The following is a 26,901-nucleotide window of genomic DNA, read 5'->3' as shown; positions in this document are numbered from 1 at the left end:
GTGGGCATAAAATCAGAGCAGCATAGTTTTGTTTTTAGTAACAGAACACAGCAGAATTGCTGTGCAGAGTTGCACAATTTACCCCAAATTTACTCCAAACCAAGAGTGTCCTCTTGCATTTTGCAGTGACCTTTGCATCCTCATGTGTTTTAAATCTGATTGAGTCAGCAAATGGAATCAAGCGAGACTAAACTGTTTCTGTGTTTCCCAGAGTGCAGCCAGGCAGGGGAACCGACTGCACATGAATGTGTATGAGACTCGGGGCCAGCCAGCAAGGATCTCCACCACCAAGGCCAGTGGAGCAGAGCCCAAGAGAGGCTTCAGACCCCCACAGCACTGCCCTGCTTTGGCCCAGGTGGTCAGCCGCAAGGTCCAGGCTGCAGTGCCAGAACAGGGCATGGTAAGACCCTCCCTCACAAAGGAATTCATATTGGACACATTGTGCAATTTTTGGCCATTTATCAGTTATTTTAGCTGCAACTAAGGAAGCATTTCCAGAGTTTGTCAAAGATTTTGACACTTTGGAAATGATCACTACTATACTCCAGTGTTGTTGCAGTTACACTCATTGATTCAAAGGAGTATGGAGTTCTGCGGGCATCAGCGTATCAGGTAATCTGTGTTTACAGATTATTCATTTGCTCCTTCAGATTACTTAATTTGTGCACACAAAATATTTAATTAATTCCCTGAAGATGAATAGCAGGAGCAATTATATTGGCACAAGGAGCTGAAGTTTCAGGTTGTTTAGTTAGTTGGGACAGTTATGGAGGAGCAACCACAGTGACAAATTTGGGGTTATTTGTGTGCCTGAATAATCAAAATTTAAGCCCTGATAACCTGCCGGGCTCTGTAAAAGAGTCATTAGGTTTGTCATAAATTGCCTCAGACACAAAACAATAATTAATGACTAAAAAAAATGATAATGAAGAATGGAAATGGTTAGATACATGTACACCAGCACATGTGCACAGTGTGCTTCATATTCTACCGTTGTTATCTGTGTGTTATCTGTACAAATTTACAAATGATTTTAATGTCAAAGTTTTACCATGTATGACAGCTCTCTTCTCTTATTTTCAAAGAAGAGGTCTAGTGTTTTTTTGTTTAGTTTTAAAAATAACCTCTGGAGCAAAAAGATTGCAGCAAGATGAAGGCCTATTGATTCATATTTTATGCCTGAGCTCACCTCAGCCCAGTCTTCCTGCTTAAAAGCATTGATTTGCGCAGGTTGTCTCTAGGAGAACAGAACTGACAAAGAGAGAAAACCAAAGCCAGTCATACTAACGTAAGAGCATATAAAAGAGAAGACTAGGGTCTGATCATTGGTTGTTTTTCTCTCAGTGTTATAACGTCAACATTTTATGCACAGAGGTCTGTATTTTGTCAGTTTAGTTTCAGTGGTTCTTGGAAAGGACTAGGGGCTTCAATTTTTTAGCTGTGTGTGTTTGAGTCTTCACATAGAATCAGACTGATTAAAAAATGAATGACAAAATACTTACCTGTGGAACCACTCCTGATCATGATAATGCACAAACCCCTGGTCTTCTTTTTCACTTGCTCCATCTTTCCAGAAAAGAAGTCTTACGTTTAGGCCACTAGGACCTTTTAAATGGATGTTGTTTAGCATATATTCTTTTTGTAAATGTGCCTGTTTGTGCACAGGCAGATTGATGTTGAATATGAGCCTGTGTAATAGACTACCAGTTTTCATGAGAATTTTGGAATAATTCAAAAGACGATAATCACACATTATAAACACACTGGCTATATATATACACCAATATCCTTGTGTGTACATCTAGTGGATATAATAGCTGGTGAAATTATATTAAATATATTAATGATATATATTTTAAAGATGTTAATGATATTCTTGATGAATATTCTCTTCTGTTCTAAACAGGTGATCATGAAAGAAGTGAAAGGGACCAAAGAAGAAGACAAGACTCCTCCAGCCTGGTTTACCTCTTACATGGAGAAGGTAAGAACAATCAAAAACACAAGTTTGATTTTCTGGTGGACAAACTGAACAGATGTTTACAAGCCCGAAAACACAGTCAGTGAACACTCTCCTCCTCTCCTCTCTTCCCCTTCATCCCCTCAGTTTAAGGACCAGGTCGTTCGCGAGGCAGTAGAGAAGATCTGCCGGGAATTCTCTGGACAGTGCTGCATCCATAAGCCCTTGGGAGGTGGAGGTGGAGGAGGAGGAGCAGGGGGAGGCAGAGGGGAAACAGTAGGAGGAGCGGAAGCCCAGCAAGTCCCTGAGGTTTCCTCCTCCACCCTGCCTGGAGCACCATCGTCCTCCACTCCTCCCTGCTCATCCTGTCGGGGGCAGACCACTGGAGGAGGCTACCAGTGCAGGTATGTGTTGTTGGCAGCTAACTGGCAGATTTTAAGTCACTTTGGACTAGTGAATTACTGTAGCAACTCAACTGCCATGTCAAGAACAAATACTAGCACAAATTCAGTTCAACACAGTATTTTTTCTCACTCCAACTTTTCCACTTCTTCAATGACTATGAATAAGCTGCCGTCAATAAAACCCAACACTCCCTGCACAAATGTTTCACATTAAAAGCTTAAAAGCTATATATAACCTTTCCCTTTGCTGGTAATTTTTTTATTTTGAAACATCTACAGAAAATGTGGAGTGTCATTGAAAGTAGCTTAACAGTAATCAAAAAAGCGGCAAAGTAGAAGTGACTGGAACTGCTTCAACTAAAACAACACATCCCCACCAACACAGCCCCTTGCACTGTTTTAATGCGGGGCTGTCCAAGGCTGACGCAGACCTCCACCTTCTTGCCTTCAGCAGTCAGCATGTATAAAACACAGTTTTGTGTCGGGTTTTAGTTTGTTTGTGTGTTTTAGGTATTGTAATAATACATTTTTGTGACCATGACAATATTAATATTTAGTAATTATTAGTGTTATTATTATGACATTATCAATAAATATTTTGCACCTTTTTAGAATAACCTGAATTACATTCTACACACAAAGGCTAATTCTGGTATGTTTTTTCAGACTCATTGGATGTCCTTCAAGAATGTTCTTTGTTTTTCTTTTTCTCTCAGATTTGCTCTTAAAACAACTATAAAACTATTGACAAAAATATTGTCACTGGCTGTAGTGCAAGAGCCCACTTTAGCGTGGGAGAACTAGTTTTGGATTTGATCTTTGTACAGGTAAGATCAAACCTGATGACGTAAAACTACAAGTTGTTGTTTTTTCCCATTTAGATGGTTACTTTTTATAGCTGGTTTACACAGCTTAATATCTAATATCTAATATTGTATGATGTTTTACAGGGTGTAATTGTTCATAGGCCTCTATGTTTTAGTAATGTTTTATTCTGTGAATCTAGAGAATGACAGGAAAAAAGCAAAGAAAGGAACAAAAGAAAGGGCAAACAGTGTTGACTCTACATTCAAATGTTTTCTTTTCCTGGTGTATGAAACTGAAAGATGGGAGTCAGTTTCTGTTTACCTGACCATCTGACTCCAGCCGCTCTGCTTTCTCTTTACATGTCCCGGTTTCGTAGAAACATGTTGAATTGCAAAGTAACAGTCATCAGTTTGTCCCAGGGACTCTGAGGGAGTTTGTGAATGTGCTCTCTTAGTCATGGTGTCCTTTCAGAGGTTGGAATTACCCTCTCTCTCGCTCTTTCTCTCTCCCTTTCATTTTCTGCCTTTTTCTGCCCTCCCTATATGCGTCTTCTTATCCTGTCCCTCTGCTCTCCATCTTTGTCCCTCTACAGTGTGTGTACATCCTGTACTCTGTGTGAGCCCTGCAGTTTCTCTCATGATCCCAGTCACAACCTGGTGAGAGCCAGGACTCCTCTGTCCATCCCGGAGCACGGATCACCTGCCCCAGACCACAGCAGGTAGGACACTGCAATATTAGAATTACTTTGAAATGCTTTTTATATTCTTCATAGTTTTAGAGTTTAATATTTTTACTTTAATAATTTTTACTGCCAGTCAGTGCACCACAGAAACACCTATAAGTGACTGAATGGACAGGACGGCATGTTCACATACTAGACCTCAGTTATAACCAGTAACCAGTTATGTTTGGAGATGAAGCTGTCAAATGCTGTCAGACTCCTTTTGAAAGCTTCCTGACACTTATTTCCACAAATATTATAAAATATCTCTGCCCTTTATTTGTGTCTTGCACACAGATGATCAGTTTGATCATTATTGATGATCGGTTTGTCTCTGAGTTTGTAATGGACTCATTTCTACTTTTCTGGGGGTTCACTGCTCCATCCAATGGGGACAATAAACAATACGGTAAAACTGTACACCTGTTGAGTGCTACCAAATAATACTTTATTAAAACGAGCATTAATATTACGTATATCACATTAAACATATAACTTATTTTGTTTTTGATGACACAATTACAATCAAGAATTATGACCAAATTATTAAATCATATAGATGAAAAATTGGGTGGTCAAGTATTTTACTGAGATCACGGACCTTTTAAAATTCATCTTTATCTAGACAACCACACACATTTTCTGTAGTTCACTTTTAATAATAGCTACATTACTTTTGTCATTATCAAAAATGTTAAATTCTAAAGTGGAATTACATTTAATGGTGACTGCTGTGTTGCTGTCTAACAATAGCAAACTCCTGGTAAGTCACAATTAAAGCTGAAGATACCAGTTATCATCTAAATTGATCCTGTTGACAGTTCTGTCTCCATTTTAGCTTCTGACCTTACGTTATAATTTCACCGACAGTACAAGCTGCCGCCCAGCTCTGAATGTCCAAAAAGCCTGATTAAGGTTATTAAAATATCATGTCATGTGTTTAAAAGTATAACTGAGGTATTCTGACAATTATAGACTGTCCTGTAACATTAGCTGTGGGTTTGTAGTCCACTACTATGGAGCTACAACATTCATAGCTGGAAAATGTTGCGCAGGCAACCAACACTAAATAGTTTATTGACCAACATACTCAACGCTGTTGGTGTTTTTAAACACCAAACTGATTCATTTTATAGTTTGGTGAACACATAATCTGCATCTGTGTCTCCATGTTGTTACCTTCATCTCTGTTTTTGTACCGTATGGTTGCTCCCTTCCAGGTTTTACAGGCGAGGTGACCGCAGTTTCCGGAAGGCGGAGAAGCAGCGGCTGAAAGCAGAGAAACGCCTGCTGAAAGCTGAGGTCAAAGAGATCAGGAAGCAGCTGAGGATGGAGAGGCGGGGCTTACAGTGGAGCTCCTCCCACCGAGATGGAAGCTCCTCCCCGGTCCTTCTGCAGCCTCGAGCCACCCAGCACAACAGCCCAGAGTAGGTTACTGAAACAAAAAAACAATTAGTCAGGGTGGAGTACACACTAGAGAAAGTCTTATTATGTCTTGAAGAAAGTCAGCTACTTAATGCAGGGAGCTTTTAGTTGCATGTTTCAAATGTAGATTCATTTAAATCTTCTAGGAGATACATCAAATGATCTAAACTGGCCTGTGCATTAGTAAAAACATCTTTAAAATAACTGCAGGAAACTGAGTTTATTTCTTGCCCAGGCGTCCAAAGCGTCCATGTCCCCTGGTGGTTCCAACCATGACAGCTGCATTTCTGGATGAGAACCTTCCTGATGGAACCCGATTACGTCCTGGGACCAAGTTCATCAAGTACTGGAAGATGAGGAACACTGGAACAATCGGCTGGAGTGCTGATACTAAGGTAAAGAACTCTATTGTTGTGCAGTCTGCTCTTTTCTCTCGGGGTCATTAAATATAAAGGGTTTATCCTCTCGGGAGCATGAATGTGTTTTAGCTTGTAGCCTTCATCAGGGTTAGCCAAGGGCTGAAACGCTCTGATCTAACAATTAAGTGTTGCTAGACTTTTGACATCTTCAGATGCACCTTGGTCGTAGGTGAAACTGGGCCAGAAATCCCCACTCAGCTATTAGCATTTAACTGAAAGAACCACTACAGCCTGATTGAGCCGCTAGCACTGGTCTAGACTCTTATTCCTGTTTGTTCTCATAATTTAAAGTTATTTTTTATTTAACGGCCAATTAGAGGGTAACAAGCTGTAAACAAAATGTTGACACTCTTGTTGGCTCTGTTTTTGTCTCCACCAGCTCCTGAGAAAAATATTTGTCTCTTTAGCCGCTAAATGCCCTACTATGTTCACAGGCTAATTGCTAGCTGTGTCTTTCTTCTGTGTGGTGCTGGGCAGGTAGTGTACAGTGAGTTTATCAGAGCTTTTTCACTGAAAACTGCTGCTGCTGCTGGAAACAACATTGCTGAGAGTGGTGCAGTGAATCAAATCAGTACATTTCTGCACTGGAAAACCAAAGCAGTGAGCTAAAAGATGCAAAAATGGTCCAAAGGCAACAGCAGAGTCAGTGATATTTCTCTGTTTGTCACTATGAGCAACACCTTTCACATTACACAAAGTCATTTGATCCTTTATTCATATAAAACTATTGATTTGTACATCTCTAATTAATTAAAGTTAATTCCGCTGCCTGATACTTGTACTGTAAGAGTAAATACAGTAAACACTTGTTAAATAAAGCACAACTGGTAAGTGAGCATCATATTTTGCCTTGTTTGCTTCCTGCAGCTGAAGTTCATGTGGGGAAACCTGGCAGTGGGATCTGGGGACCGTTGGAGAGAGGTATCTGTTCCCTTTCTCCAGCCAGGACAGGTGAGATGTCAACATGAGAGAAGTCTTCATTTTCACTACGATCAGCACATTACTACTCTGACATTTGCATTGTATTATACTGTATATTACTGCTGTCTTGTTATGTTGATGATCCTCAAAATGAACAGCAGCATGTACCAGTGTAGCTGACAGTAACAGCATCTCTTTTTGTGTGTCCAGGTTGGCATAGTGAGCGTGGCACTATGTGCTCCTGCTGTGGAGGGCTCCTACACCTCTCACTGGCGTCTGGCCCATGCTGGGGAGCAGTTTGGACCCAGGGTCTGGTGCAGCATCGTGGTTGACCCTCTGGCCCCGGCACCTATGATGGTTGATGGGATACTGGTGTCCCCCTGTGTTACACCGCAGGTAGAAGGAATACGTCGATAAATGAAGTGTCAAAAAAAACAAAACTACACATAGACATATAAATACACACGCACATAGAGACATACTGTCGATATGGTTTTGTGTCAAACTGAAATGACTTTGTTTGCAGGGTAAGAACCCAGTGGCAAAGGATGGAAAAGCCTGTGCAGCTTCTAGGGAGCAACCTCTCATGTCAGTGGACCAAGAAGAGTACTACATCCCCTCTGTTGATCTGCTCACTGCACAGGTAACAATCTGCAATAATTAGCCTGCTGTATACTTTGCACTAACGCTGTAGATAACCAGTATGTCTAGGGATGCACTGATCCAATTTTTATCTCCCTCTACATCATTTCTGTTAAATCTGTCAATCTTTGTGTTGGAACTGATTAATAGCCAACGTGAGGCTGTAGATTACCTTTTAACTACAAGTGGAATTGTTCTTATACCAACAAGTTTTTTAGGCTTAAATTTTATTTATTGTTCACCACAATAATAATAATAATGACAATAATAATAATAACAATAACAATAATAATAATAATAATAATAATAATAATAACAACAACAACAACAACAACAACAACAATAATAATAATAATAATAATAATAAACTTTATTCATACAACACTTTTAAAACAAAGTCACAAACTGCTAAACAGCTAGCTTAACATTAGCCGCAGCGACTGCATTAACTCCCACGTTTTATTCCTAAGCTTATGACAAACTGCCAAAAATGCTGCTGAGATGCAGGAGCGAAACAACAAGCATTTGAAACAGCTGTTCCGTATTTTGAAACCGATAAAATTCAGTAAATAGTGAAGCTGCCCATTTCATTACTTTATATTCACATAATAAATATACAAATGTCAATTAGATGGTAATCTGCAGGAGAAATAAAGAAAAAGAAAAAAATCAGTTATAATAATCATCCGCTTATAGTGATCAATTTGACCCGGACGGACGTGATCACCATAAGCGGTTTCCACTGTATTCATCTACATCTTTTCACCAATCCACTTCAACTGTGCCTGGCTCTTTCTGTTTTCCCCAACCACAATGAACTGCTAAACGTAGCTCCTTATTAAGGTTTTTTTTTTTAGCTCCAGTTGCTAAAATTTGTTACGTTAGTCCTTGTTTCCTGAGCTGTTCTTCTTTATCAAGCTTTGTTAAACATGTAATAAAATGTATTCTGTCTATCTTAAGTTTTTAAACAACCTGCCAAAAAAGTGCTGAATATATGCTGGCTATATCATAGACTGTATATAAAGATAGCCCTTTCACACTCTGGAAATACGCCCTGCTACCTTAGACCGAAACTAATGCTAGTTTTACATTGACCGCTGCACACTTAAGCTAACGTTAGCTACTTCAGCTAAATTGTGCTTACAGGCCAGGTATCGTGATCATAAAACTTCTTCAAATCTTATTCACAGAATAATAATTTCCAAAATGACCACCAGCACCCTTATTAGAGGGCCCGTTAGAGGGACTCGTTAAAAATGAATGAATTAGCATTTCTAGAGAGAAATTGATCCGTTGAAGCATCAAGCGACGATCAGTGGCATTGCACTTTGAGGTACATTCTGCATTGGCTTCAACCTCAAGTCGTGGCTGCCACTTGGGCTATATCTTTTGTTTTTTGGTCGAAAAAATGTAATTGAGTAAATCTTTGGTAATGTTAGCTAACTTTCACAGTAGAGGTGTACCACTGCCACATTGAAATGCAGTTATTGTGAAGCACATGCAGAGAGGAACAGAAGACTGTATTTGAAGGCAAAGTGGAGAAAAAAATTGAAACCTGTGTCCCTGTGTTCAGTCATATCTTGTTACATGCCAAATACATGTCAAAAAAATCATTTTGGAGGACTTTTACATCAAAATCACTGAATGATAATCATAGTAGAAGGTGGGTGTTTGGATGTCAGTTGCCAAAAACCTGTTTACATTTTCAAAGAATGTGTTTGAGGTTATTCATCCATTTCTCCCTCGTCCTCCTTCTTATCTAACAATGTGGATGATGAAGGTGTATCACTCCGTAACTATACCTCACCTTCATATTCCATATCACCTGGGAATATGTCACGTGACTGAAGCTAAAGACGGTGATCGGTGATAACCACTCCACTTAATATGCTCAGTATTGGATCAGTGCATCCCTAAATGAATCTGTTTCTTATTGTGTATGATTAATTGATTAATCATATAGTCAATAAAATGTCAATATTTGTGAAATTCACAATTTCCCAGAGCCTAAGGTGACATCCCCAAACTGTTTGTTTTGTCTGACGAACATTCTAATACCAGAATATATTCAGTTTACAATGAAATAAAACAGAGAAAAGTAGTAAATCATCATGATGGAGAGGCTGGAAACAGACTGAAGGCGGTATCTGTTCCTTTAGTAGCACAGAACTCACAGTCCTACAGTATTTACAACAGAGGCTACAGATCCAAACCTGCAACACTATAAAACACGTATGTACCACATTTGCTTTTCTCTGTTGTTTATCTGTCAGGATCTTCTGTCTTTCGAGTTGTTGGACATCAACATTGTCCAAGAGTTGGAGAGCGTCCCAAATAACACCCCTGCTGGTAAGAAGAGCTGTAGTTGGTTTCTAGTTGTTGGGTGGTTGGTTCAGGAACATAGTTAGATTCAAATCAAAGGCTGATACTGCTAGTTTTGTATCAACAATGCAGATCTCTGATGTTTTAGCAGTGAAAAAAAGACCTCTGACGCTACAGTGCTAGACAGACCTGTTGCTCTCTGCAGGGCCCTGACTGATCAACAGTACATGTCCTGTCTCTGTCTGTCTTTTCTCCACCCAGACATGACTCCCTGTATGTCCCCTCTGCCTCAAGAGGGACACCTGCAGGACAAGAGTAGTCCCTCTTTGGGTCTGATCCAGGAGGAGACAGAAGTCATCAATAGCATCATGGGTAACTAGAGTTTCCTTTCCTTTATACTCTTTTAAGGTTCTTGATGGACCTGAAAAGAGTATACTCAGATATTCTGTCAAACTGAAGCTCCACATGGCGTCAACGTGTCCTTTTAATAGACGCTACTGGTCTTTAAAACCTAATAGCCATCGCTACATGTAACAAGCTAACCAGTTAGCTCACTCATGTTGCCCCAGCAGATGGTCATTAACACTTACGTCTGTAACACGCAGCAGATGCACTAGTCTGGGAAATGCTTCTGGAGCGAGAAGGAATGGATGTCATGTGACATGGAAGTGCCATAGACTGTAGGGCTGAGGCAGGGTCTGTCTGTGCCTCAAGTGGATCATTCAGCTCAGTGTGAGAACCGACTATGCATGTGCAAATCTACAAAAACATTGGCCTTAGTGCAGACAGAGGCACAGATAGCCTCTGCCTCAGCATTCAGGAACGGTAGATTTTAGGACCAAGCTGTGGCAAAAGGAGCATACTATACTTTTAAAACAAATATTCCTCTATTCTTCTATTCTAGTTTTACTAGAGTATGTGAAATCCTGAGAACATAAGTACATAAATGCAGGTTAATGACAACAGCTGTGCTATGTGATCAGATATACTGACATTTAAAATGATCACAGGAGGAGGCAAAATGGAGCCTTCTTAATGCCACTGAGCCCTCTGACCCTCACTAAGCAGGTCTAACATCATTTTGCAAAAACTTTGTTTTTGGGTGTGAAAAACTCTGGCCTAGTGAGGACAGAGGGCCAAAAGAACAGCGAGGAGTAGTGCAGTAATCAAACTGTAAATATAGTCACATCCGTTGGTATATCTAAATGAGCAACAAATGTGTATTTATGCATGTAAAACACAAAAAAGTCAGCAAAACACGTCTAAACTATTTTAGAAATGTGTCTGCTGAAGATCAGAATCTGATCCTTTGGACACTGGAACTATGATGGACTTGCAGCCCAGCCAAAATGCGACACAGTCTGATTCTGTGGACATTTAGCGTGACAGTTAAGTAGGATCTGCTCTGTATGTTCCACATTGGTCTTTTTGTTACTGGTCCTCAGATGTCCCACATGGTGCAGGATCTGGAGCTGAAGGTGGCGGAGTCCCGGCTCAGGAGGAAGGAGAGGATGACATCAGCGGGACTCAATTTGTTTGTGAGACTGTGATTCGCTCACTGACACTGGAGGAGGCCCCTGACCACACCCCTCTGAGAGGGTCCCGCCCAGGGACAGGTAAAGGTCAGTCTGCAGGTCAGAAGCTGTCCTTTTAAGCTGATTACTGATACTAGATTGTTGGTTTTTACGTTGACCTCAAATTCCATTCCAGACATTACATATTACCAGAATTAGATTTTTAAGAGACAGTAACACTCATAGCATAGTAAAATAAAAGCATTGTGAGTATGTAAAGTAATAATTCTTCCAAAAAATTACAAGGAAAGGTTCACAGTTTTTCAAGTGTGTTTTAAAACAACAGTCAGTGTGAGCAGGAGGAATGATTACAGCAAGAAAAACCTGGTTTAATGTTTATTTGGGCTCCTGACTATTGTTGTTTTCAAGAAAGACTTGAAAAATTGTGAACTCGTCCTTTAAAAGCCTCTAAGAAGGACTCTTACCATCTGATGAATTTGTATTTCCAACATTCTTCACATAATAAGTTTTTATGAGTGACTGTGTCAATCTAATAGCTCTCTAGCTCTTGTGATGCATGTTATACCATTCCTGGATCAGGACTGGTAAAAACTAGACAATAGCCTAGTTTTTATAATAATCCTTTATTTTGCCTGTGTTTTTATTAAATAATGAAATATTCTCCTGATGGGTGTGAATGTTCCACACCAGTGTTGACACAATCAGTAGATATAGGCCTACCTTGTGTGTAAACAAAAATGTTAGAACTCTACTTTGGCATCTATTCTTGATTTGTATGTTCAGCTCTAGCAATATTTCAGACTGGATATTTCTTTTCCTTTTGCATCTGATTAAAAGAAAAGAAAAGTTATTCAACAGTCCCTAACAGTTGACATCCTGCTTGCTCTCAGTGGTGCGTCCGGCTGCTCAGGGTGGCTCATGTGTGAAGAGCAAAGCGGAGGAGAGCCCAGACAGCAGCCCTGGCAGCTCCAAAAACCCCCTGAAACCACCGGCTACGCTCAAGGCTTCCCTTCCATCCCCACTGAAAGCCTCCCTGCCTGCTCCCCTGTCTGTAGCCCCAACCCCGGGGCCTGGCCCCAGCTCAGCACCAACCCCACTCCACGCTCCGCCCAGAGCCTCCACACTGCAGGAGCACACAGCCACAGGTGACAGCAGAAAACACCAGAGTGGTTTTGTGGTTGAGCTGACATTAGATTTGACCTCAGATAGCAGCATAGCAGCATTTAAAGTTGCAGAAAACATGTGTACAAGTAATAGGGAAATTTCACAGCCATGAACTATACTGGCCCGAGATGAGCCCCTGACTGAAAATACAACAAAGTTCAACCCAATGAGAAACCAAATAGAAATGCGTTTAATATCAATAACCTGTGTCTCAATACACAGATTCACTCAACAAGCCCAAAAATGACAAAACAAGCTCCAACAGAAGTAAAGCGTGCAGGTAACACATACAAATGGGTGACAAATTAAAGGAAAAACTGGTACAGGCCTGAATGCTTGACTCCTATAGTGAGGGGATCTGGTGGCTATGTTTTGCTGTGGAGGGCATTTTGCTGGCATGGTTTGGGTTTTGAGTCACTGCAAGTCAATACAAAGTTGTTCTGAGTCATCACCTTTATCCTATGATGAAACATTTCTATCCTGATGGGAGTGGTCTCTTCCAGGATGACAATGCCCCAATTCCAAGGGCACGATGGTGACATGTTGATAGTGGTGGAGAGTGCTGTCTAACACGTCAGTCCAAAACCTCCCATAAGTGTTCAATTGGGTTGAGATGTGGTGACTGTGAAGGCCATAGCATATGATTCACATCATTTTCATACTCATCAAACCATTCAGTGACCCCTCGTGCCCTTTCGGCACTTCCGCATTGGCTTCATTTTTCAGCCCCAGAGGTTGCCATTTGCTAAAAACCCACTCTACTCTACTTGCTCAGCACCAAACGGCACACAGACACAGTTAGCATTTAGCAGCTAAAGAGACTTCCCTCAGGAGTTGGTAGAGAGCAAAAAAAGAGCTAAAAGAGACTGAATATTGGATTTACATTCACCAGGTGGACAGAAACGAGACTCCAAATGAATGATAATGTTGCTCCGTAACTGCTGGATGTGGAAATAAGCCACTGTTTGCTAACAAGTTCAACACATATCATCAACTTAAACACTGATGATATGCCAGTGTTGTGTTGACATGTTGTCTCTGCCGGTTTAAAAGTAATAAACACAAATGATTTAAGAAGCATACATTATATCTGTAAATTTAATATACTTTTATGATACATACTCATACCAAAAATTCTAATTACATTAAATTTGCTGAAGAGTGCATAATGACACAAAAGACAAAGTTTAGGACTTTGCACTTCATAGTTATGACATAAGACTTACTCATTCATACACAAAGACACTTTGATTTCACATACCTGATTAACAAAACATTATTCACACACAATTTGCTGTAAAATTGAAGTGAGATTTTCCATCACTGTTGTATTAATGGCAGTTGACATATTAGCTTTTAGATATTTGGCAGTAATGACAACAAAATCAATAGAATGGGACAAAAATATATTGACTAAAGACAAGGAAAAGGACTTTGTATTTGGCCAACTCATCTTGTGCATCAATATAAATAGCCCTGTTGATTCTGGCTGAAAGTGATAAACCTCAAACTTCTCAAAGAAAACTGGACAATCAGGTGTCTTTTCAACATGTGTTTGCCCTCTGTAAATAACCTTAATGTGGTCCTGTTTGGGCTCTAGTTAATTATGTTTGTCCATCTTTAGTACATTTAGATTACCTTAGTCCATCTTCTGTAATAGTTGAGATATCTGACAACAACAATGGATATTGCAGTAATTTAAAAGATGCATGTAAGGTCACATCAACAATGAAAAAGCATGTTATTTTTCACTTTTTTAGTTTTCTGTTTCCCTCAGTGGCCTCTTGATTGGATTAATATTTTTCCTGACTTGAAAGAAATAGTTAAGTTTTTTGGGAGATACACTTATTTGCCTCCTGTCCAAGAGTGAGATGTTCTGTTTGTGTCTGTGTTCAGTACAGAGCAGGAGTCAGTACGTATTAGCTTAGCTTAGCATAAAGACAGGAAGCAGGGGGAACAGCTAGTATGGATCTGTCAAAAGGTCAAAAATACACTTAGCAATGCCTCTCAAGCCCATTAATTAATACATTATTTGTTGATTCTTTACACAAACAGAAAATGTAAAAATGTAAAAGTTTGTGGTTTTAGGGAAGTTATATGCTGGAACTTGTATATCTTGTTGAACAACAGCTGCAGGAGATGCTGCACTGTAGTGCTGGGCGGATGAATAAACTGCTCCAAACTGTTCCAGCACATAACATCCCCAAAAACCACAAACTGTGAGTTTTACATTTGTTTTTGTCTGGATAAACAAACGAGATACAAAGAGCTAATTACTGACCTCGGCTGGGCTAACCACATCCTGACACCAGCCTCTTGTTACGTAGGTATAGCAATAACATTGTCCAAAGACTTTAAAGTTATAAAAAATTGTGGTAATACAAAATTTTGCAGCCCTGACGCTAACAATGCAGTGGACTTTGAAAATATTCCCCGTATCCTCAGTGAAACATATCCGTTTTCTTGATCCCAACACAGGTGAAGGTGAGGAGCCCCACATGGAGAACATCTGTGTGGAGTCCACGGCGAAGGAGAGCGAGAAGGAGCTAGAGGAGGTGAAGGAGAAAGAGCGAGAGGAAAAGCGAGAAGGGGCGAGGAGTCGCTCCTCCTCCACCTCCTCAGAGGATTACATCATCATCCTTCCTGACTGCTTTGACACCAGTCGGCCCCTGGGGGAGTCCATGTACAGGTACAAGACTCGTGGGCTTGGCAGTAACAGCGGCTGTCACTGTCCAGTTACAGTTTGTGTCATCATGGAAGTCTGTGCCTGCAAAAATTGGCTACATATACATATACTTTCTTATATTTAGATTTAGAGTTATGTCAAAACTAAAGTAAAAACTTCCTCCATGAACACTGGAAGGTGTATGTTGTTAGCCTCACATTAATTCCCCTTTCCTTGTCTCTTTGCAGCTCTGCTCTGTCCCAGCCTGGTGACATCCCTGCCAAGACCCCCACAGACCCAGAAAACCCATCTTCTGAGCATCTGGGCAGTACCACCACAGATGGGGAGTTGGGCAAGGCGGATGAACCCGGTGCAGGTCCAGGGACAGGGGTGTCAGGAACCAGCAGCGCCAACGACATGCTTTGTACATCTCAGACACTGGATGATGAGCCGCTGACACCTGAAGTGGTGGCACCGCCTAAAGCCATTGTCACACCAAGGTCAGTATGAACGGTGCAATACAAACACAGCAGCATAAACAATCTAATATCAGACACATGCATTTATGTCTAATTATCCCAGTTTTATCAAATAGTCAGTAAATTGTATCATATGTTCCAGTTTTACTTTGCTTTGACAACTGAGATATGTGCTGTTTTCATTCCTTGATTATTCCCAGTTGCACTGAAGTGTTTTTTTTAATCGTTGTTAAGCTACTGTCAGTGAAATCTAACATTTCCTGCTCAGAGGCGTCACATTGGAAATACATATTATGCTGAATTTGCCATGTGAACTGACAACTATTATGTCATTTCAGACCCTATCTTAAAGTAGTATTAATTGATTATTTTGAACAGTCGAGGGCAACACAGTAAGCTGGAAAACACAAAGTAGAATACAGTGTGTTTATCAGAGCTTTTTCACTGAAAACAGCTGACGATCGTTGATGACAGCGGTTAGACTCAATCAGAACAGGAAGGTTGTGGGTTGTAAAAACCAAAACAATGCGATGAAAGATGCAGCTTAGAGCTGTGGGGAATTGTAATTCACAGTAGACTATTGTTTTTTTTAGGGGTCTAGTGTTTGTTGTACTGGTTGTAAAAACTTGAAAAATGTCTTGCTCTTGATGTGGTACAGTCCAGAGAGCAGTGGAGAAACAGATGTCGACGCTGCTGCTGCTGCTGCTGCTGCTGCTGCTGCAGGTGGAGAAGCAGAGGACTCTGAACTGTACCAAACTGAGGGTGGTAAGCACATTGCTGTATCCCTACCATTTAGGAAAGAACAAGACTACAGCCACATTTGCAGCTCTGTAAGCTTCATGCTGATAAGGCCATCCGGTGTGTTGTTCTCTCACAGCCTCTGGTCCTGAAGAAACCCAGACAGATGCTACTGAAGCTACTGAAGACACAGAGGAAGACAACCCTGAGGACCCCAGGTCTCACACACACTCAAACTTAAAGGATAGGTTCACAATTTTTCAAGTGTGTCTTAAAAAAACAGTCAGTTGTCCATATGAACAGTGAAAGAGGTTTTACTCGCTGTAATCATTCTTCCTGTTCATACTGGATATTAAAAGATCCCCTTCAACTGTGCTTTCAATGTAAGTGATGCAGGCCAAAATCCACAGTGTGTCCACACAGTCATTTTGTGCAAAAACACATTTAAAAGTTGATGTGAAGCTTAAATGAGGCTTCAGCAGTCTGAGTTAGTCATATCAAGTGGATATCTGACACATTTACAGTCTTTTTAGCAGCAAATTCCCTCTTTGTGTTTCCTCAGACAGTGTTTCCCTGTTGAGCTGTGGTGGAAGTATAGTAACAAAAAGACTGTAACGTTGAAAGATATCTACTTGATTTGACTCATTTTGATGCTGAAGCTTCATATTAGCTTCAGATAAACTTTTAAATATATTTTTTCACAGAAGAAGGACTGTATTTTGTCCCCCATCACTTCCATTGTGCATGTAGCCACCGTAACATTATCCACTGGTTTGTGGACTCCTAGTTTGAAACCTCGAGTTTGGCATTTTGACCGTCGCCATCTTGGATTTTTGGAGCCAGAAGTTATGAGAAATGACCATATTTAGACGAGTGTGGAGCTGACCCTAACAGTAGCTGGTAGCTTGGTTATCACGGTGCATTTACAGTCTATGCTTAACTGTGATAATGCTAATGCTAATTTTCGCTAGTGAAAAATAGGCTTTAAGCCATTAAAACAAAACGTTCTTACTGGAAAAAATGAATATCTGACTCCTTAGACAGTCTTTCAGTACAACCAAACACTGAACAAGACTTTTTAGTAGACCAAAATGTTAACAATTAACTTTCATGAGCTGAAAACACAATGAAATAGCAACAGCTATGCCTATACTCTGTGAATCTGAGGTTATGCCATGGTTATGTTACCTAACCAACATTGTCACAGCTGTAGCGACTTGTCAATCACAACGTAGCCACGCCCTAAAGCATACCCTGCTTTATCATCAAATTTAAATTAAATGGGACCATAACTTACAAAATGAACATCATACTGTATTGAAGAAGACTTGAAACTAGCAATTGAGGCCATAAACTCATTACGATTCACTTCTCAGACGTCCTCAGACTACCTGCTTGGTGTCACACAACTAATTCGCTATGATAGCTTCCTCTGTTTTGGACTCTCCACTGTTCTCGCCGTCAAGATGGCTTGCTATTGTCAACAATTCTAATTAGCACGTCAAAGTTCACCAAACTGGACGCAAAAAAATTGTGCAGAATTACCTTGCCCCTGTGAGAGAAAATTCCATTGGAATGACTTGATTTTCCAGAATTTCAAAGTTTTAAATTTGCTGTGAGCAGACCTGAACACGATATAAAAGGAAACTAACTTCTGTATGAAAATGTTGATTCTGTTAATGTGTTATTCATCCAAGCGCTGACCATATGATCTTGACTGGAGCAAAGACTTGTGAGGTATAGACAGTGCAGCATTTCTGGGAGCCTTTGATTGAGTGAAAAACTTTCAACCCGAGGAGCAAAGTTTGTCTGTGTCATTCAGCTTTAGAAAAAAAATGTAATACATCATTATTTCCATGGAAATGCTGAGATTGAGATGTAGCCAAGGCTTTCACATATTAGATGCCCCATTTTGGACGTAAGCTCTTTATTGTCTCTCCTTAGGCATCCAGGCATCACCAGCGGTCTGGTGAAGGGAGCTCTGTCAGTAGCTGCTTCTGCCTACAAAGCCCTGTTTACTGGACAAGGCCCCACACAGGTCAGCAAACTGTCATACCATATATTACAAATCTATGTAGTAAAGACACTGTCACTGTTCACTGTCCTCTTAAAGTACTAAAACTGATGTGTTTTGCCACATCGTCTTCACCAGTATTTGTAAAACAGTTCATTTGAATTCTTACTCAGTACCAGCCTGGAATACCTGGATTTGACTTTGATCACAAGTCTTAAAATGTGAAAGTTGCCATGTAGGCTGTTAGGGTTAGGGTTAGGGTAAGGGTTAGGGTTAGGGTTAGGGTTGCCCTGCAGTGTGACTGGGCGGTGAACATGAATAATACAGTATTTTATCAGATTCCTCAGTAAGGTGTAATGATGAAGCAAATCACTCAATCAATACATTAAGCTAGCCATGCTAGCAGCACTATAAGGCTGTGCTTAGACACAGCAGTACTTGAGCTAAGTGCTAATGTCAACGTGATCACATGCTGAGGTTTATCAGGTAATATATTTACAATGTTCTCCAATTTAATTTAGCTTGTAAGCATGCTAGCATTTCATAATTAGCTAATTAGTACTAAACACAAAGTGTAGCTGAAGCTGACAGGAATGTCATTAGTTTTGCAGGTTCGAGTGATCCGTGTGCAGCCAGAGTAATTTCACCAAAATATTCAGTAATGCTTCATTTTACAAGACCATTATTTCCAAATAAATTCTTGAAAGTTCATGGGAATTAACTGTAATTTGGTAATTACATGGGGAAAAAAGTAGAGTTTATAAGCCGGGGTTGTTTTCCAGAGAAATTCCTTGAAAGAACTGCTAAATTAAATTAAATCTAAGTAAATAAATATTAATCATTCATTTATCATTGGAAACTTTGTACTGCATATATGTTGAACTGCATGCTTGTCTGTCCAAAAATGTTACTTTTTTGGATGTTAAACTGACCTGCTGTGCACTGACTAAAGCGGTCTAGTTTACAGTAGCTTAGCATTAAATTGGAATTTAGTGATTGGAAGTGTACAAAATGAACTTTTATCCATTTATTACACTTTTGCTTTTGTCTCATGTACAACCCCTCAACATGTAGAGAAATACAAAGTATGAGGGGCCTGCCATGCTGTGTAGTTACAGTTGCTAAGCTATGATTGGACAGTCGCTTTTCAGGTAAGGGGTTTAGCAAATGGTCAGTTGTTGACATGGCCAGTTGATGTATTGCTGGGACATGGGTGTCATGTAATGTGTATCAGGCATCATGGACTGATCAGGTCTTGTTGTTGTGCAGCCACCAGTGGACGCGTCCACCCAGGACACCATGATGGCTGTGCTGGTAGAGATGGGTTTTGGGGACCGTCCGCTCAACCAGCGGCTGCTAAAGAAACACAACTACAACCTGCTGGACGTGGTCAACGAGCTCGTTCAGATGACCGACAATGATTGGTATTCCACACGCTACTGACGAGAGAGAGGAAGTGGAGAAAGAAAAACAAAAAGAAGAGAGAAGGAGATGAAATGAAAAATTGATGGATGAAGAGAGAAGAGGAGGCAAGACTGGAAGAGAGCATTTTATTTCTGCTCATCTACCTTTTTAACCTTCCTCCTTCTGCCCATCTATGCTCTGATTGGTCCAATTGGATGGAGATCAATCTACTCTATGACCATATAAGGAGACATTCCAGCAAACTCTTTGGGATACTGTACTAGACCATTAAGTACCCACTGTCTGTAGTATTACATTCAGCATAGGCCTTGATAGTGGCAGGTCGGGTGCTTTGCAAAGGAATTTAAGAGAGATGAAGAATGTGACTCTCAAAGGAGCTATGTGTAGTATTTCCCAAAAGACCGCATATCCCATGAGCCCCACTGTAGCCTGCAAGCGGATGTTGCTCTATTTATTTTGAAAAGCAACAAGTGAATAGAACTGTTGCACCTCTGTGCTGTAAAGCAGCCATGGTGAATATACCAACATTAAAATAAAACTAACAGTAATTTGTTAGTGTTGAAATGCTACACATAGCACCTTTCTGCTTTGCCCTTTTACCTGGGACAGTGATGAAATAGAAAGCATCCACATCTGCACTGAGAACAGTTGTGAGGAGATCCACATCACAAGTCACTTTTGTACCTAACCATTTTAGTCAGAGCATGTGTACACATGCAAGTCAGTCACAGATTGAAAATCCTCATTTAAGAGTTTACTTTTGCCATACACCACACAGCTCAGAGCGCTGATATACTTGCTTTTAACAAAATATTTGTGTGGGCACGATGGCTGCCCCACATATCCTGCATTTTTCCCGAGTGCTGTTTGTGACGTCCTCAAAATTTAACAAGATCCAATTCAGCATGTGAACAGGATGTGATTTAAGGTCAGAAGCTGTCTCTGAACAAATGACAGCGGCAATGATGGAATGTTTTCATGAGAGATTTATAAAGCTTGTTGCCATTGCTGCTTTTTCTGCCATTATCTCATATATCTTAATAACTGTCTCAAATGTTGCCATGTTAAGTTATTACAATGTGCAACATCAGAGGTTCTCAAGGAATATTATCCAAATGTGCCAGAGATGATTTGGCACATATCACTGTATCAGCTGCAACTAACAATTATTGTCATTATCGATTAAACTGTTGATTATTTTCTTGATTAATTGATTCGTTGTTGCGTCTAAAAAATATCAGAAAATGGTGAAAAATGTTGATCACTGTTTCCCAAAGCCCAAGATGACGTCCTCAAATGTCTTGTTTTGTCCCGAACAACAGTCCACAACCCAAAGATATTCAGTTTACTGTCACAGAGGACTAAACAAACCAGAAAATATTTACCTTTAAGAAGCTGGAATCAGAGAATTTGGACTTTCTTTCTTAAAAAATAATTCAAGACGATTAATCAATTATGAAAACGGTGATTTATTTAATAGTTGGCAACTAATCAATTAATCAACTAATCGTTGCAGCTCCCAGTCACACTGGAAAGTTTGTCTGTGTGTCCTCATGAAAAATTCGGTGATAGTTACTTATTGGTGATGCAGTGACTTCTTACTGAGATAGTTTGTAAACTACTGTAGCTGGCAAGCTAATGGCTAACACGCTTGCCAGCAGAGAGCAGGCTTGGGCTAGTCAGTCACAATCATGATCACAATAGCTCTCTGTCTCTTTCCAAGGTTTTGGACAACCATTTTACCCTGACAGAGCAGGTTTATAAAAAAAAGTGGATTGTGACATACAGCCAATAGGCTACAATTGTTCCCTCCATTTTAGTCTCACAGATACATTTCATCCAATTATTACCCACCCTTACTCAATCAAAGTTAGTAAAGCAAGTATATGAACAATGCAGCTTACATCAGATGCACTTGCCTACACATTCATGTTGGTAAAAGCAAGTATATCGTGGACCTTAGAGCTCAGTACAAAGTGATTGTGCCTGTCTTTAGGTTCAAGTATCTTTGACTTTGGCTGCAGGTTTGATTAGTTTTGTTTGTTTGTTTGTTTGTAACTTATGTCCATATCACTGGAGCATATTTAAAAGGATTCCACACACCTTTTGCTGTACTGTATGCATAAACTGCTGTAGATGAGTAGATGACTACTGAAAGCAGAAAAACATTCCCCTGTGTCACTTTGAACTTGGAGATAGCATTTGCACATAAAAGCTTACAAGACACAGGGACCATTCATCCAACGTATAATCTAACTTTTTCCCAATATTGACTTTCCCCTCTGTCACACGTTTTTGTCTTGAGGTTCAAGCATCTTTCCTAAACCAGTTTGTTGTGTTGAGGATGTTAGCTGGCCTCTCACAATAAGGATCCTGTGTGTTCTCTGAACCTCCTGGTTAGATTAAAGGTCTCAGTAGGCTTCAAATGAACTAGTTCATAAAAGGTGTCAGACACTGTTAGATGATACAACAAACACTTTGTCTGAAATATACTGAGGCCTGAGGTTTCAAGTTAAGGCTTTCCATTCCAACGTCGTGTTCAGTTTCCTTCTCTTCTTTTTACATCACACCTGACACAGATCTTTACAAATCAACCTGAGATACAAAGGCTGCTTCAAGTGACTAGTTGAGTTAGATGAGCTACGTTCAATTACTTTAAAGCAATAATTCAACGTTTCGGGAAACACTCTTGTTGCTTTCTTGCTGAGAGTTAGAATAGAAGATTGATGCCACTCCCACTGGCTTGGAGAGTATCAATCTTCTCATCTAAATCTTGGCAAGAGGCAAATAAATGTGTATTCCTCCTTAATGTTGAACAATTGCTTTAGCCAGCATACAGGATTCAGATGTGTTCTCATGACTTGCATCCCTTCAGCAAGGCTCATATTTATATCATCTTGCATTCATGTTATCTGTTTGTGCTTTTTCAAGGTGGTGGGTGTGGGGGCTGAAACAGTCCTAAAGGATACATTGTCTATTTCCTTTGAGCACATTAAGAGTATGTATAGTAACAGTAAGGTCATTCCAAACTTAAACTGGAATCTAACGGTTTGTAACAATGTGAAATGTGTATTTTTTTTTTTCCTTCACAAACATATGAATATACAGAACCTCCTAGTTGGAAGCAATGACTATCAGTTGACTTCATTAGTTATGGTTAAGACTTAAGATTATTTAAGGTGTTTTATCTTTGAATGCTTGAAGGCTGTTTGGAAATGTAAAATAATAGAGCTGTGGATGTTGATGTATTTTTAGGCTTATTGTGTGGTGGTTGAATTTGCTCTGCTGTATGTGTGTTAGTGTTTTCCTTTGTAAGAAATGTTACCAGATTGATTGAAGATAGTCTTTTATTTTGCACATGAGAGAACTATTTGGAGTTGGAGTTTTAGGAAATCGTTTTAATAAAACAGCACTTGTTGTAGGATTAGGATAAACTGTGTGCAAAAAAAATACATTTGTAAATCAGTGGTCAAAAAAACATCAGCACAGAAATGCTAATTTTTGTTTTTATTCTGTTTGGGTTTTTTTTGGCAAAGCTGAAAAGTCAGATAAAAATCACTGTCATCATTAAATCATAGACATAAGCACTGCACCAAAGTTTAAAAAATATGGTTAGTGTTCTTCAATGTTTTTCTGCTGACAAAATATTCTAGCTTTTTTGGAGCTTTGGACCACATCACTCGCCCTTCTTCAAGAATGGAACTTGCTCAGGTGTAACCACATGACATTAGCGCAAAACTTTGGTCATGTGGTAACAGTTGGTCGTGTATGCAGATGAGAGCATAACCCCTGTCTTGAGCACCTGAGCAAGATCATGGGATACAGTTGAAAGCTCTGAAAATGTCAAGAAAGAATCTCCACACTCACATATTTTTTTATTGTCAACAAATCACATCAAAAAAACAAAACCCAACAATATATTAGTCCATCTCTCAACATCACTGACTATGGCTCTGGCGCTGGTAAATAGAACATCTTTGAGGGACTATTTTAACCTGCAGATAAATACATATTTGGTGAGTATTTACAGCAGCAGGACAGTAGAGGGAGAAATTCAGAATCACTGCTTATTGAAATAATTTCTTTCACTTCAGTTCAAAGTCAGTTCAGTTTGTTGAGAGCATTAGTTTTGGCAACACTGTGACGTTACAACACCAATTATGACTGTTCAGTAGAAAGTTCAGTCTATTGCCCATAAGTTTAAGAGCTCGGCAGCCACCTATTAACACATAACACACAATGATTGTCGTATTGTAAGTAACATCACTCTACAGAACATATGGTATACACTTATTGTTAAGTACAGTCAGTTCAAGATTTGTTGTTGGGTCAAATATGCACAGGACACATCTACAAGGTGGTGTGTGTGGGATTAAATTAAAATAAATAGTGTGTGTATTCATGAATGAAGGAACATGTCACCCAGTATAACTGTGTGACTCTGATGAGTTTTTAATTTGATGAGTTTTTGGACAACAGTAGAGCTCTATGGCATAGAGGATTAAGATATATCAGGTTTTGGATACACATACTATATTGTTAGTAGATCAACGGTAGATCAATGTTGGTCTGGGTCTACACATGAGATTTGTTGACAGAAGAAAAAATGTCACCAGGCTTTTTCACTTGTTGTGTGAATAATTCCACACATTTTGGTAAATATGTTTATTTTCATTTTTTCAGAGAGTTCAATGAAAAGACTGATAACTGCTCTCATGCCTGTATAGTAAATATGAGGCTGCAGCAGCCAGTTAGCTTAGCTTAGCACAAAGACTAGAAAACAGGGAAACAGCCAGGCTGGCTCTGTCCAAAGGTCACAAAACCAAAGTGTAAAAACAACATGATGTGGGTTATGAGCATGGATGTATAAAGAGAACTGAATACAGCGTCGGAAGTGGGGCCCCATTTATTCCTATGAAAGTTGCTCAGTGGCGCATGAAGCCAAAAAAGTTTAAAAACTTCCGCATTGCTTCCACATCTGTGCGGCCCACAGAGCAAGCGCAGTATCCCTAACTTGAATGGGGATGAAACAATTCAATCATGTGGCTCTTGTAGACTTTTGAAATGTGATCAGACCAAATGGATCAAATTCTGATAGTGAGACAAGTCATTTTGTAGGGGTTGTGATGCTCGAAAAAATGTACCCGCTGATTTACAGACGTCTCTTTCACAATGTAAGTCTATGTGAAAAAGTCTTTTTGGGCCAGTGTGCATCACATTATGTTGTAATTACACAGTTTGGCCGATTGTCTACACTGAGGTTGCTAGGCAACCAACTCCAGGAAGCTACTGCACCCAGTCAAGAAATAGTTTCCTGTTAAGACCGGGTCTTATGCTAAGATAAGCTAAGCAGTTGCTGGCTCTAGCTTCATAATTACCACACAGAAATCAGATAGATATCAATCCTCTCAGTCTCAACTATTCCTTTAGGGGTTAGACATCAGATGTTAGCTTTGACACTGAGTGATTTCCAGCTTTGCAGCTCAGCCAAAAACCGAACATTAAAAACCCAGATTACTTGATAATGGATATTTGTTGAAGATTTTAATGGGACATTTTCCTCTCAGCAGTGTTCATTTTACAAAACCAAAGTTCTGACTCAACAGAAAAAGTAGACACAACAGTGTGCAGCTGTCACTGACAATACAATAGTACACTTTATACAAAGACATCACTGTTTATGTTATATAGTCAAGTTTACCTACAGTGTAATATGATGTTGAAGAGCTGTGAATGTAGTGTTGCCTGCAAAATGAAGATAACTGGTAAAAATAGATACAGCAGACATATTTAAACCGGTTTTGGTGAGAAGTATTTATAAAGGAAATGGGAAACTTGTCAGTGAAACATACAGTATTTGTGTTTTTTTCCCCTTTTCATCAGGGTGTCCCATCCCGCTGATAGTGTTGTGTTTATTTTGTTTTCAGTGGAGGATTTCAGTTTCACTCTGTCTAAATTTGATGCAGCACTTTTAAAAAGACAGTTTCTGGGGGAAACTCTGGTACCCACCACAGTTTGCCTGAACTTCACATCATGTATGCCAGGGTTTCTAATACATTTTGCATCACATTCATTCAACTGAATCTTGCCACAGTCCTACTAAAAGACATCAACTGTTCTTGATCTCCTGTAGGTATTCAGTGAAGCCCTGCTGCCAATGTCTAATCCCAACTCCTACGTGGTCAAATGAAACCTGGCTGAAATGTGCACTTGATGAAGGCGAAAGCTCTGAGTTTCACAGACTGTACGGCATTGTCCTTTTGCTTTCACTAAACTTATATGTGTTCTATGATGGAACGGTCAGGTGAAATATTTTCATATTGAGATATGAAAAGTGAAGTGTTAAGGAGGAAGAGAAAAGCTGGATCGTTTGAGCTTTTTTTCTGTGTTGCACTTTATGAACATGGTTATGATGTACAAATCAGTCTGTCTCCAATTAAAGTCGTTACACTCATGAGGGATTTCTGGTGAATTTTTTTTTTTAGTAACATGAAGACATGACTGCAAAATGGGCTGAGTATATTGCAAAAGGAGGAAATTTTTCACAGGACACAGTGTTAACTGACACCTCCACTGTGCATGACTCAAGAAGTGTAGTCACTATATGGCCAAAAGTATGGGGATGCAATCTATATAGTTTTGGTATTGGGCTGTTTTTACTGGTTTTGATCATTACAGCTGGAAATATGCTTAATGCAAGGAGTTAATGTAGTAGGAGAGTCTGTAGTTTTGATTTACAGTTGAGCATCTGATTTCCCCTCATGATATCACCACAACATCTAACATCACACCACAGTTACATCTATAACGAATAATATTACTCATGTTTACATGTATTCATTGATACATAGCAGTGATCACAGTGAGCAAAAGGTTTACAGTAGAGATGACTTTATAAAATGAGCTAGATTACTGAAAAGCAGCATATTACTGAGCCTTTTTTCAACCTTCTTTGGTTGTTTTAAGAATAAGAATAGCAGCAGCAAATCACAGTTTTTACAGTCTCCACGCTGTATCTCCACTTCATAGCCCCAAAGAGTAGTTTTTGAGGAGGCATATGTCAGGTAAAGCATAGCTTCTGTGCATACATGCGCAGACTCAGTAGCTACACCATAAACCCTTATAAGACGGGTTCACAATTTTTCAAGTCTGTCTTAAAACAACAGTCGGGTACCCAAATGAATATTGACACAGATTTTTCTTGCCATAACCATTCCTCCTGTTCATGCTGGCCATTAGAAGATCCCTCCATAATGAATT

At 39.7% G+C, this 26,901-nt stretch overlaps 1 protein-coding gene across 5 annotated transcripts in view; it reads left to right on the top strand.

The window, feature by feature from the left end:
- The window catches only part of nbr1b (NBR1 autophagy cargo receptor b), a 39,042-nt gene extending 12,940 nt beyond the window's left edge, over positions 1-26,102 (top strand). For 3 of the 5 annotated variants that reach the window (XM_044331177.1, XM_044331180.1, XM_044331179.1), the window contains 19 exons: positions 212-400; positions 1,907-1,984; positions 2,108-2,364; positions 3,764-3,889; positions 5,113-5,319; positions 5,553-5,712; positions 6,604-6,687; positions 6,868-7,053; positions 7,184-7,300; positions 9,573-9,648; positions 9,883-9,993; positions 11,067-11,255; positions 12,047-12,301; positions 14,799-15,009; positions 15,234-15,485; positions 16,123-16,229; positions 16,342-16,420; positions 18,147-18,240; positions 19,486-26,102. In XM_044331177.1, coding sequence (XP_044187112.1) covers positions 212-400; positions 1,907-1,984; positions 2,108-2,364; positions 3,764-3,889; positions 5,113-5,319; positions 5,553-5,712; positions 6,604-6,687; positions 6,868-7,053; positions 7,184-7,300; positions 9,573-9,648; positions 9,883-9,993; positions 11,067-11,255; positions 12,047-12,301; positions 14,799-15,009; positions 15,234-15,485; positions 16,123-16,229; positions 16,342-16,420; positions 18,147-18,240; positions 19,486-19,659 — 2,952 coding nt within the window. In that variant the 3' untranslated portion in view covers positions 19,660-26,102. The remainder of the gene's footprint in view (positions 1-211; positions 401-1,906; positions 1,985-2,107; positions 2,365-3,763; positions 3,890-5,112; positions 5,320-5,552; positions 5,713-6,603; positions 6,688-6,867; positions 7,054-7,183; positions 7,301-9,572; positions 9,649-9,882; positions 9,994-11,066; positions 11,256-12,046; positions 12,302-14,798; positions 15,010-15,233; positions 15,486-16,122; positions 16,230-16,341; positions 16,421-18,146; positions 18,241-19,485) is intronic. The other 2 variants (XR_006398474.1, XM_044331178.1) reach the window with 2 other exon arrangements.
- Positions 26,103-26,901: the final 799 nt, after the last annotated feature.

The sequence above is a fragment of the Thunnus albacares genome, chromosome 17 (assembly GCF_914725855.1).
Source record: "Thunnus albacares chromosome 17, fThuAlb1.1, whole genome shotgun sequence".
Lineage (NCBI taxonomy): Eukaryota > Metazoa > Chordata > Actinopteri > Scombriformes > Scombridae > Thunnus > Thunnus albacares.
Note: the sequence above shows the minus strand (reverse complement) of the source record. Positions and strands in the feature narration are given on the sequence as shown.